The 13,560-nt window shown below is 37.9% G+C and overlaps 1 protein-coding gene across 1 annotated transcript in view; it reads left to right on the top strand.

Moving 5' to 3' along the window:
- Positions 1–13,027, top strand: part of LOC129742206 (uncharacterized) — an 18,966-nt gene extending 5,939 nt beyond the window's left edge. The window contains exon 3 of the mRNA XM_055734068.1: positions 12,725–13,027. Within this exon, the coding sequence (XP_055590043.1) occupies positions 12,725–13,027 (303 nt within the window). The remainder of the gene's footprint in view (positions 1–12,724) is intronic.
- Positions 13,028–13,560: the final 533 nt, after the last annotated feature.

A 13,560-nucleotide genomic window follows, 5' to 3' on the forward strand; every position in this document is an offset into this window, starting at 1 on the left:
CTACACCCACACACACCTTCAAAATGAGGGGTGTTCAGGTTTTTAAATGCAGAATTGAAAGAAATACGTCAAATTGATATTGACCAAATTTTGACCGTATCACCCTATCACCCTACATCAAATTCTGAGATGAATTTTTTTTGGGAAATTGAATTTTAGTTTTTGAAATGCATTTTTCTCAGTATAAGATTTGAAAAAAAAATCATTTTACCTACTCGCTATACGCTTTTCGACTAGCACTGGTTCTTCCTCACAGATTTGTTATTTGAAAATATGGCTGGTTGCTATGATCAAAATTAAAAGCTAAGCCTAACTAACGGCAAGTAGCATGCTACGGAAAGTGCTTCACTCTACGGGTTATGTCACTTATAAAGCCTCCCGGGAAGAAATATTTTGTTCAATACAGAGTTTTGTAAGTACTTTAAGGACTTTCATGACAAGGTCTTTTAGAACAGTTCAGCACCCCTCTCCTCAGGAAAAAAATTTTTGCTCGGAGATTTCATCCAGCTCAAAAATGGAGAAATGGTTCAAAGAATCCAAAATTTCGAGTTCACTGTGCGCTGTCGTCAGCCAAAAGGCCGAGAGAAAAAGTGGAGCTCGTTCCGTTTTCCTGATTGCTTCATTTGCCTTCTGGGCGGGCGTTGCCTGGGTGTGAAAGCGATCCATTTCCGTCTTTACTCGGTCGGTTTTTTCGACTTCTTGTTTTGCATTTTCCAACGGAAGCTGGATGGATCAGAGCAGTGGCTGGTATAAATCGTCTATTTATTCGCCCGACGTGCTCAATTCGTCTTTTCCGCCTTCGATATGGCCTGCAAATGATGGCACCAGAATCGTGACTGAAGAAAGTTATCAAACTGATATTCAGAAGCAATATCGGGAAATTGGTAATGATCTCCGGAAAATTTGATCAAGTATCTTCAGTTTAGGATGGGCTGAAGTAATTTTGTACGATTTTTTCTTCAAAATCACTCACAATTTATCATCACAATTATTCACAATTCTCCAATTTATGAAAGGTATTCAATGGATAAGTACATCCTGAAAGTAAAATTAGAATAAAAACTTTTGACCAATGTACCACGTGGTAAATACAACGCCAAATTCAATCGACAAAACGGAAAATCAATTTCAAACACGAACGGCATTTTATTGAACCACTTTCACGAATGTCCTTCGTACGAGGTCGAAGCAAAATTTCAATATAAATACGACCAAAAAATAATGGAACACAGCCATGACAATAACAATGAAGAAAAAGCACTCCTGGTTGAAAAAAAACACCACATCATATAGAATCGAGTATGCATACTTAGCGTACCTAACTAATGTAAGACTGCGTTTGACTTGAACTCTTATAGCTGAGCTGAAAGCCTGTCGATGTGCACAGAAAAGAACGGAAGCAGCTAATAATAATTGTAGTTCCGGTGCTAGCGAGAATCGTATTATTGTGGAGCCGGAAAATAGAGAATAAAACCACTGAACAGGAGATTAGCCGAAAACAGCTGTGAGATTTAGAGCCGAAAAGAAACCCGAACAGTGGGTGTAAGCTTCTGATTTCAATCGACAGAAAACCTAGTACACATTAAGGTTTTGAAACCAATTCTTCATTTTGTCTTTAAAATTTAACTCCACATTTTTTTTATTCATAATAAGTAGGATTAATATTTGTTAATATTGTGAAAATTCGATTTCACGCTAAATCATAGACTTGTTATTTTTCCTCAATCCCACTTTGATTTTCCCTTTCCTAAGTTTACACATTCAATACGTTGGTTAAATTTATTTTTCACTGCCAGTGAACGACTGAGAATGAAAGCCTCGAAATCTGCTACCCAGGGGGACTCGAATTTAAATATACTTATATAGGAGTGAGACTCCTGGCTGTACAGTTCGTATTCATTTGGACACGAAACCATCCCCAGTGGTGTCTATATAATGCTAAAAATATTCTAAATGAAAGAAGGCCCTCGAAAAAAAAATCCTAGTATGCAATGTTCCGCAAAGCAATGGAAAAGTTACACGGAGCCTGGTAGAATATGGTAATGATAGGACGCGTCAAATAAATATATAAAATTTAAATTCAATATTCAACACTTGAGGGTAATCTAGAGTGTCTGTTAAAATAGTAATTCGGGTTTATATGAGCCTAACCTAGGCTTGCCAGATACTTTCAGAAAAAAGCAGGACATTTCACGAAAAAAAGCGGGACACAGCCGACAAAAGCGGGACATTTTAGAAACTCTTAAAAAAAAGCTTAATTGTCTAGCCAAACTTAGACGTATAACATCAGCCAAAGTTGTTCATAGAAAGTACAATAAGGTTTTTTTTAAATGCGGATTGATTTTGCTAATTTTTTTTCTTACACGACTTCTATTTACACGTTTTTTTTTGCCATACGTTCCCAAATTTTATACGGTTCTAGCGGATTAACACGTTATTTGAGAGAAAATATTTCAAGTCGTACATGTAAACGTTGGATAGAAAATCTTTGTGTAATTTGTATAAAAAATAGTTTTTTGGTAATTTGTTTAAAAACTTAAATACTCGAGAAAACTTTCATCTGTATATCGGACTTTTGACAATTGAGTGGGGAAATGTGGTCTTAAATAGCAACTAAAACAGTATTCTCTTCATACATTGGTTGAACATGCTTCAAGAACATTTAACTGAATCAGGATCTTACTGTAACAGTTTTAGAGTTATTTAGTATTGTCTGATATAAACTATTTTTCTGCATGTTTTGAGAAAAAAAAAACGTATTTGAAAGGTTTTCTGGTCCTCACAGAATTCAAATTTAGACTAAAGTTTAATTTTTTCCAGTGCTAGTCAATTAAATTTGTAAAAGTTTTCCAAGAAAAAAAAGCGGAACATTTTGAGGGAAAAGCGGAACAGCGGGATATTCAACAAAAAAGCGGGAAATGTCCCGCTTTTGCGGGACGGATGGCAACCCTAGCCTAACCGTACAATTGCAACTTTTTTCTAGCAAAGAAGGAATGTTGAAAAACCGAAGCACAGCTTCTTTTGACGTTTAACTTGTGAATAAAATAATTTGTCAATTGTCATGTTTACTAAGAACATTGAGAGTCGTCTAAGAGAGTGACCAAAGCTCGAAAAGGAAAAAAAGCATAAGACTAGTAAGGAATATTTTCATAGATTCAGTTCAGGTTTAGTGACAAAAAATAATTTTATACAAGAGGGATTCTTTATACAATTGATATAATTTTCAACAAGAAATTATGTTAGGGCTTACTTTATAATATCTCAACAATTTTGCAACAAATTAATTATTTCGCATGTGTTGAGGAGTTTCGTGTCTACTGAATTCAGTTAAATTTGCAGTCAGAGGCTTTTTCTATTCAATCAAAAATATGTAGAATCTAATTTCTGAGACACTAAAATTTACTTCTGGGGTGTTTGTAGTTTGTTGGTATTGGCCTAGCCGCTAATGTTGGTCGATTTTGATAATGTGAGATTCATTGAATAGGTAATTTATTCTAGTTTTCAATGTTTTAAAATTCAGTCTATATGTTTTACCAGATTATCACTTGCGTGAGCTTTCATTACGTCGTATGAAACATCTTAAGAATTCACAGAAAACTGCTGCAAAAGTTATCAAAACAACTTTAAAATTTATATTTCACATGTGTATACTAAATGGAAAAAAGTTGCGAATAGTTTACGTCAGTTTTTGTATTTTTTTAATTGTAATAAAACTGTTTGAATATCATGAAAGCTCGCGCAAGATCTGTAGTTGGTTTCAAATGAAAAAAAAATCAAAAAAATGTATTTGACCAATTTTATGAACAATTTTGTCTGATTGTTGCCCCTATGTTGTACTGAAATTTTTTGAAGGTTTTTTTCTTCGCTTCAGGCGTCATATTATTTGTCGTAAGCGCAGTAAATTAAAAGACTACTTGCTTTTTTAAAGGTTGATTGAAGAATGAATTTATTTCTGTTAATAACTGTCATCTAATGTTAAAAATCGATGACTACTTCGTTGTCTCTTACCAACACTCCTCCTCAACGATTCAAATCCAGGAGGCTGTCTCGTCTCATGTACACCACTTCTTGTAGCTCGGTACACAAATAGGCAGTTTTGATGTCCAAATTCTGCAACAACATGTTGTCTCGGCTGGCTTTTGTCAAAATTGTACGGAATGTTACTTGGCGAGCCACAGGAGCAAATACTTCGTCGTAGTCTGTTCCGTATTTTTGGGTAAATCCCTGTGCAACCAGTCTAGCCTTGAACCGCACAGGATTTCCATGTTCATAGTACTTTTTTTTCTTAATCCACTTACATCCAACAACCTTCCGTCCTGGAGGCAGTAAAACAAGATGTTTGGTTGTCTGGAAGCGATTGTATTTCGTCTTCCGTTGCTTTTTGCCAAAATTCCTTTTTTGGACACTGTGTTGCTTGGTAATAATTACTGGGTTCGAGCGTCACGCTGTAAGTGGCAGCGCCGAAACGTTGTGGAGGGACACCTTTATTTACACGTTCAGATCTGTGGACTGGCGTTGGAGGGATATCTATTTCTTCTTGGATATCGAGGCTGATATTTTTGAAACAGGAATTTTCCTCTTCGTGGATGGATACGTCACGGAGGTAAGAGTTTTCTTGCATACTCGGTTCATCATCGATAAACGAATGAAATTTTTCTGGAACATCGGTCTCGTTTGATTGAATTATTGAATGATATTCAATCATTTGTTCTGAATTGAAGACTACTTAGTTGCCTCTTTCCAACAATATTTGCCATGTGGTGTTCGTGACATAATGCTCGGAATTTTACTAACAATTTTCAATTTCGGGGAAAATAACCTAAAAAAATACCGTGTTCGTGACCGGCTGCACTGAAAGTTTTTGAGGTTATTTTTCTATGCTCATCCGTACACGCCCAGCAAATATACATGAGATATGTCAAAAAGAACTCTAAACTACTAGCGACAAAAAGGAATACTGTACACTCAGGCAAATTCTTATTATAGTTTTCATAAGATGCATCTTATGAACCGCTGTTTAGAGTGTAAAATAAATTTTCATAAGAGTCTTATGAAAATCTTTCAATTTTCATACAATGTTCTTACGAAAAAAAGAAGAAACGGCATTGTGTAAAAGTAATGAATACATTCATTCATTCCATCAGCTTTTTCATCATCTAACAGTACGGAGCAATCGCTAGTTCATAGTTACTAGTTTTCCTTCAAAGTTAAATGTTATTGTTATCCCCGGAATGGTAAGTTCGATTTAATGTTTTTGATGTGAACGTTTAGTACATTAGTAAACTAAAATACATGTTTTGTTTACTTTTCAGCTAGCTGATCGGTGAAAAACGCAAGTTCGAAGATTGGAATGCGGCAAAAATAACTTTGATGAAAGCGTCTGTTGACGCACTGCTGATGGTGACCATTAATGAATTAATATTAAACAAGCTTGGCAAACAATAAAGTGAATGATTTCAGCATGAAATATCTAAAATTATTCTTATTAGAAAGTGATTTACTGTTTCCATAAGAACCTCTTATGAAAAGCAACAACCTCTCATTGCAGCAGGCGTTCATCTTCACAATGCATTCGCTTCATAAGACAATCTTATGAATTTCAATGATTTTTCTTATGGCGCCACTTCATGAGAGAATCTTATGGCATACATTATAGTATTTTTCTGAGTGTACGTATTATAGGGTGGCCCTTAGCTATATAATAATAATACCTAGTTTTATTAATGTAACATAAGATTTGTACATTCTTTTTGATTTGTTACGATTAGGTTTGTTAACTTGTATTTTTAAATATATATGTAGGTTTTAAAAAGCCAAAATTACACTGTTAATTACATCTTTTTGTCAAGATAACAAACTGTGCAAAATTTCACTTTGTTTCTACAACTCTAAAAAGTCCCTCAAATGCCTTAAAGAGAGTAAATTTTTGAAAAGAGATAAAAAAAATATTTCAAAAAATCAAAATTAATTCTGGCAACCCTGTAAAAATCCTAAAACTTCATTGAAGTAAAGAATTGAAATTTACACAACTTTGTAGAAGACAATATGTAGTTTTGGACTAAACGAAAAACGTTGTAAATCTTTTGATTTATATTTTGCCATACATTTTCTATGAAGCTAGGGGAAACAAGGGCATAACGAGCACCCGGGGCGAAGTGAGCACCCCTCTTTTCTACGGAAGTACGAATATTAAATTTAATTATAAAATATAAAAAAAAAACAAAATAGAGTACCTATTTTCTTGAAGAAATTTTCATGAGGAACAGTTGCGTAGTTCCTGCATGAAAAATAATAAAAAGGTAAAATTTACCGAGATAGCAAGGTGAACGCTTGTGAAAGCCAAAAAGGTAACTTCTACGACTTCTTCGAGGTGAAACTCACCTCACAGCGAGGAAAAAATTACCTGAACTGAGGTTGGAGAAAAGGTACAATTCATCGAGAAAAAAGATGAATCCAAAAAGCGAGGTTAAGTTTACCTGAATTGAGCTGAACAAAAAAGTATAGTTCACCATGATTTTTCAATTTTCAAAAATCAGTCAATATGAAGGAACGTTAATATCTTGTGAAAAAACAATCATTCGAGTGAGCGAAAGGAGGGGTTGCGGGGGGGAGGGGGGGGATATTGTCATTTGCAAATGAGTATACAATAGAAGCTGCGCACTGATCCTCCTTCCCCCATGAATTTCACTGAACAACAAGTATTTAAAAAAGTATGAAACAAAAGATGAATAATGAAAACTTTATTAAGGTTTCTCTATATACTCATTTCAATATCCTTCTACACAACTTACACATCCTTTTAAAAAAACAACCAGCGAATCTATAATATCCTCTGCAAAAAAAATTTGTTAATTGTTTTTTTTTTATTTGTAGGTATCTGGTATTTTAGAAATTGTCACTTTAAGAGCTCTTTAAAGAATTTTTCGTTATAAATGTAATTTTTTCAATGAAAATGATACACACGATGTTGAGAGATGAACATGTAGAAATTTTTTTTAAGCTATCTTAATTTTTTTCCTGAACTTTTAAATATTAGCGCTCTGATATTTTATAATTTTTCGAAAGTATTTACTTTTCACCGATAAGACCGAAAAACTAATTAATAAACATAACTCTTCATTGAAGTATTTTACTTATTCGTGATTTTGAAATTTAGTATTATTGTTTTCAAAGTTGGAAACACAATAAATAAAATCAACACTTTAAATATGAATTAAGTTGAAATAACGATTATCAAAATCAGTTTCTGTATAAGAAGTTTCTGGAACCTAATTTTTATTGATTGATTTATTGAAAAGTCATTTATTTTTTTTATTCTTCATGTAGGAACCTACACATTATTCCTATTTTTTATGAATAATATTGAATTATAATAATAAATTATGAAATGAAGGATTAAATCTGAAAGTTAATATTTTTCTTTAGTGAAGAGTCTCAATCATTTTCAATTGAAATAGCCAAGCTTTCAGATTCAGAATATCAGCCTTAAGCTAAATTTTAACTTAAATTTTCAATAGAATTGTGTAGATGAGCTGGAAGCAGTATCGGTGACATAATTGCTTTAGATCTTGAAATCCAGGGGTGTTGGTTAAAAATCACTTAAAGATCTTCTGACTTTTTAGCATGATTGCCTTGTTGCCGAAAAAATAGTGGAATGATGAGGGGATAGTTTTAATTCACAAGGAAAAATTAAAAAAGAGGCAAACTGATTTTGGAAGAGTTTTGCATCCAAAACTCGATTATTTTTCAGATTTTTTCCCTCCCTTTTGCGGGTATTTTATAACGGTTGTTTTCGCTTGGGGGGACGATAGGACCGCGCCTGCTTCTTTTACACTATAGAAAAATATTTAAAAAAAACCAACTTTGTTCTCAAGTATCGAAAAAAAAATTCAAGCACCGAAAAATAAGCTCTAAAGATCGATAAATAATCTTGATCTATAATGTACACATTGCTACATGATGTTCCTCAAGTTTCACCTTCATCGAAGTTTCCATTTTTCACTATAATCAATTTTAAAATGCGTGTTTACTTCAACTTGGTGACTCGGGGCGAACGGAGCACCATTGATCGGGGTATGATGAGCATTTTCTGCCGTAGAATCTAGCAGCAAACTCAACTCGATGAAGTCAACTCAATTATAAAGCTTCAGCTTGACAGATTTCATTTGACGAGTTGGCCTGGTGGTTAGGTGTTGGGGAGGCAGTCGATTCCTGGTACAAATATCCGAAAAATATATGGAAAATATGCTCTGTTATCCCTTTGGCTCCAAGGACCTCACTTAAAATGTTTAGAATGTTTCGGCTTAACAAAGTGTACAGGACCACTCCGAAACAGCGTTGATTTACCATCGAAATATGAAGGCGAATAAAAATGGTTAAGTTGACTATAATCCCAGTTTTAAAAGGAGTTTTAAACTATAGGCACATCGATACACGAAATTACGCACAGAACTTGAATATTCAAGATTTCGGATTTGCATTTTAATCTACTGACTGCACCTTGACACACTCTAGCTCACCAAAACTAGCGGTGCTACCTGACGTGCAGGTACCTACCAACAATTTTTTGCCACCTTTTTTTTTTTGTTCCCTGCTGCACGACACGACATCCAAATTGCCGGATGCGGAACAGCCGAGCTTCGAAGTTTTTACCCTCTCTCTCTGCGGATTTTGCATTCCGTTTGGTAGTGCCTTTTCCGGTCCTGTGCGGTCACATCGATAAACGATAAAATACTCCTTTATCGGTCGTAATCCCCGAGAATTTCCAAACCCTCGGGCCTATCCTGGGCCAAATATCCATCGGGTCATAATTTTATCTCCCCAAAGACAAATAAAAAGTGGCACTTTAGTATTGCTTAGTAGCTGGAGGATCTTTGGATGTGTTTCGTCGGCAAAAATCGTCGTTGCCAATCAAGAGATTTTCCCACGTGCTCTAGGGATGGTTTCAGTGTGTTCCGTTTTTTGCTTCTGTGTCTATCAGTGACTGTATTATGCGGACTAGCGGAAAATTGTTGAGAAGAATATTGTGCAACGGCTCGTGGTCGCACGTACACTAAATAAGGTAAGTAGGGAGGTTTATGAGGATTTGGTAAATCGATCAGTTTTTTTTTTCTTCATAAGAGTGTGTTGGAGAGAGGTTTTGTTTCCATCCCACTTTGAGGCAACTTCTAGTAAATTTGTCGCTAAGAATTATGGACTACTCGAACAATGACACCCCATTAGTAGAGAAAACGTTTGTTGCTCTATTTATATGTGCTAGCAGTCGAATTCATTCTGTAAGAAATTTCTAACCGTTATTAAATATCAAAAAAAAAATTGATTAAAAAACACTTCTAGTAGATTTTATATTTTTCTATTCTTTTTTATTAAAAAAAATCGAATTTTTTTGGTTTTCAATGAGAAAAACATTTTTTTTAAATCAATATACAGAATTTTCCGAAAATCCCAAAGGGGGAAATAAATAAAGTTTAAGGTATTTTATTCAAAAAATTGATTAATTTCTCGTAAATTCAAACAAATGAAAAAGCGAAAGTCAAATATTTGAAAATATGAATCATTTTTTGTATTCGAGATTTGTTCCATTTTATCGAAAATTGGGTTTATTTTTCATTATACCCTCTTGATGTTTTTCAACTCCAAGTCACAAAAGAAGGATTTTAAATTTGTTCCGGCCTTATTAGTGTATTCATTTATCGGATAACACAAGGCAACCGAGGTGCAAAGGATATAAAACCTAATTTTGATTTATTTTGGGGCGCTGATTCCAATCATATATTTTTTTTTCAATCAGCTTTTGTTTTGAAAACACGGACACGAATTGGAACGTGGAACGTTTTAGCCATTGCTTAACAAAGCAAGCTGGCTAAACTTGCTAGAGAAGCTAGCCGCCTCAAGCTTGAAATTCTGGGACTGAGCGAAGTCCGTTGGCCTAATACTGGAGAACCCAAGACACAGTCCGGGGAAGTAGGTACTGCTTTACTCTGGCATACGAGGAGAACACGCTACTCGGGATCGAGGAGTTGGTTCCCTGTTAAATTCGCAGGTCCATGCGGCCCTCATTAGATGGGAATCGATAAACAAAAGAATAATCGTAGCCAGATTTAGAACACCGGTTAGAAACCTTACAATGGTCCAGTGTTATGCGCCAACTGACGTTGCCGATTTGCAGGAGAAAGAGCAGTTCTACAGTCAACTGAACTCCGAAGGGTGACATTCAAATCCATTTGGGCGACTTCAACGCAAAGATTGGCTCCGACAATCAGGACCTTGAGCGCTTCATGGGGCGCCATGGCCTAGGACAAATGAGCGAAAACGGAGAGCTGTTTGTAGAATTTTGTGCAACAACAACATGGTGATCGGTGGATCGCTCTTTCCCCATCGACCAGCGCATAAGGTCACTTGGGTATCCCGAGCCTTTTTGTTGTCCGCAACAAACGTAGTGCAGACATTGCATCTGAACATCACCTCGCCTTGGCGAGATACGACTAAGAGTTGCGCGTGTCTAACGGCGCGTGGAGGATGTGAGGTGTCGATACGACGTCCGCCGGTTGGAGAATCCAGAGGTGAACAGCTAGAATCCCGAGCCTCGGAGCTGCCAACAGACGCAAAAGTCGAAGAACAGTGGTGTGGAATCAAGAATGCCTTTATCACGACGAGCCATGGTACTCTCGGTAAAGTTTGTGGAAGAAGAAGTGAATGGATGTCGGTTGAAACTTGTAGGATGATCGATGAACGGAGAAAGGCGAAAGTCGGAATTGAGCAGGCATGTACCGGGTCAGCCAAAGCAGCCGCCCGCATACGTTATGCGGAGATGGAAAAGGCAGTTAAACGAGCTTGTAGACGAGACAAGAGAGTCTGGACAAACTCCCTAGCCGAAGAGGGGGAAAGAGCAGCCGCCATTGGAGATATCCGATTGCTTTGTGACATTTCTCGCCGTCTTACTGGTGTAAGGACTAATGCTAGAATGCCGTTGACAGATCGAGCAGGTCAGTTATTGTCAGTCAGTCAGATCTTCAACTCAAACGTCAAATCCTTATTGCTGTACAGGTGCGAAACTTGGTGCACATATGCGGTAACGACGCGAAAACTGCAAGTATTTTTAAACCGCTGCTTGCGGAATATCATCCGCGCTCGGTGGCCTGGCAACTGGATCTCAAATGAGGAACTTCATCGCCGGTGTCTTCAAAGGGCTCTAAAATCGAAATTCGGTAACATAAGTGGAGATGGTTTGGACACACGCTGCGAAAATATGAGAGGCGCTTGAATGGAATCCAGAAGGACATCGGAGAAGAGGCAGACCCAGAAACTCGTGGCGGCGAAGCCTAGCCGCCGAAATCCGTACTGTCGACGAGAATCTTGACTAGGACCGAGTGAAGACGCTTGCTCCGAAGCGTCAACAGTGGAGGTCTTTTAACACGGCCCTATGCACCGGAAGATCGGCGCGGGAACATTTATTGTTTATTGTTAAACACTTAAAAGTAACATTAATATAAAATTAACAACCTATATAGTTCTAAACATAGCTAGAATTCTTCTTTTATGTAAACATATTTCTAGGGGTATCAAAATTGAAGAGCTCTGCGAAACGGTTGAATGTCCTTGTAATACCAATCAGGGCACTATTGGCTCCATAGTTGTTCTGGCGAAGAGGAATGTGAAGCTGGAGGTTCCGATTTCTTAGTCCTGGAGGTCGAACGCACAGGTTGATAGTTTCCAGCAGCATGGGGCAGTCTATATTCGAAGCCAGAAGATCGGAGACAAATAATGCTCGAATGGTAGCTCGCCGTGCTTGGAGCGTGTCCAGAGATATGAAGCAGCAACGATTCTTGTATCGTGGAAGGCGGAATGGATCTTGCCAATTCAAGTGTCTTAAAGCGTAACGCATAAAGCGTCTTTGATTCGATCAGCACCATTCTGATAATAGGGACTCCATACAGCAGATGCATACTCCAATGTTGAACGGACAAGGCTACAATAAAAACTTTTCAGGCAGTAAATATCTTTGAAGTCTTTAGTGACGCGAGTGAAGAGAAATCCCAAACTTCTCGATGCTTTGTCGACTACATAGTTAGTGTGTGTCTTACAGTCTAACAGTCTAACTAGGTCTAGAATTACACCCAAATCATTTAAGTGCTTTGCTCGAGCAATTGTCTGGTTTCCAAGAAAATAATCGGCAGTTACGAGATGCCATTTACGGGAAAAGGTGATGACCAAGCATTTTTTGCGGTTTAATGGCAGGCAGTTGTCGTCGCACCATTTGCCAAAACTGTCAAATTGTCGCTGTAAAAGTACAGTATCTCCAGAACATTGTATAGTGTAGAAAAGCTTCAGATCATCTGCATAGGCGAGTTTTGGATCGTCAAGTAGTAAAAGCACGTCATTTGTTACCGTAGAAAGGTAACAACTTAAAGATTTAAATTTAATTTAGAACCCTTACCAGGTGTATTTTGTAGAGTGTGTAGATTTATAATTATTAATAATGTATAATTTTTGCAATTTTTAAGGCTCTGTTGCTCATAAAATTGTGAAAAAAGCTGTTTTGTCCGATAGGAGAAATTTTTTCCGCTGTCATCAAGATAATCGGTCTGGGGTGTCTCAAGAGCGCGATGTCCTAGGACACCCCCACCCAGAACGGTTACATGATGCGGGCTGGCTTCCGTGGCCCGATAATGACACCCGAAAATTGAACTATGTCCCACGTATTCCCCAAATTCCAACCTCCCAGCCCTGTGAGCAGCAACGCGTCAAACGTCACCAAAAGCGTTTGAACGTTCTTCAAGTTCCGGAATGGGAGAGGAGGAAAGAAAGCAAAGGAGAGAAAATCGATGGGGGAGCAGCGATGAGGTGTCGGAGTCGAGGAGATGCGAAACGACTAGTCAGTTGGGAGCAAGCGGCCTTTAAGCACGGTCGACTATTTTTGAACGGAAAATTAAAGCAACTTCCAAAAAGTTATCCGATTCCATCCGGTGGTTCCAGCACAGATCCGTTGGCAACTTCCCAGGCTCCCACATCCCGGGTCCCCTTGTAGGGACACGAAACCGAGGCACAATCCGTGGTCCTCTGGCGGTGTACGAGAGAAGAGGGAAATCGTCCGGTGGTTTCTATCGACATTTACCGGCAATATACTCATCTCCTGCACCACGTGTCTCCCAGTGAAGACACGAATCCTTGGCACGATCCGTGGTCCTTCGGCGGTGTCGGGCCGGACAATACGTTTCTTGTGGCCGGCAAATTCCGTTGGAAATCAATCCGGTGGTCATCAAAATAATCGCTGACAAGTTCCGAGATTCCCGCACCACGTATCTCTCTGTAGAGCACGAACCGAAGAACAGTAGAGCACGAAGTTAAGGAACCCTCGTCGGTGACAAAACCCTGCTGGCAATCTATCCGGTGGTCCTTGCTGGCATCCGCTGGCATTCTACCAAGTTCCTGCACCACGTGTCTCCCAGTAGAGCTCGAATCCTTGGCACGTTCCGTGGTCCTCGGCGGTGTTGGGGCCCCGTCGGCGGCAAAACCGCAGGCATTCATTCTGGTGGTCCAACTATTCCGACAGACGATCCT

Source organism: Uranotaenia lowii, chromosome 2 (genome assembly GCF_029784155.1).
Source record: "Uranotaenia lowii strain MFRU-FL chromosome 2, ASM2978415v1, whole genome shotgun sequence".
Lineage (NCBI taxonomy): Eukaryota > Metazoa > Arthropoda > Insecta > Diptera > Culicidae > Uranotaenia > Uranotaenia lowii.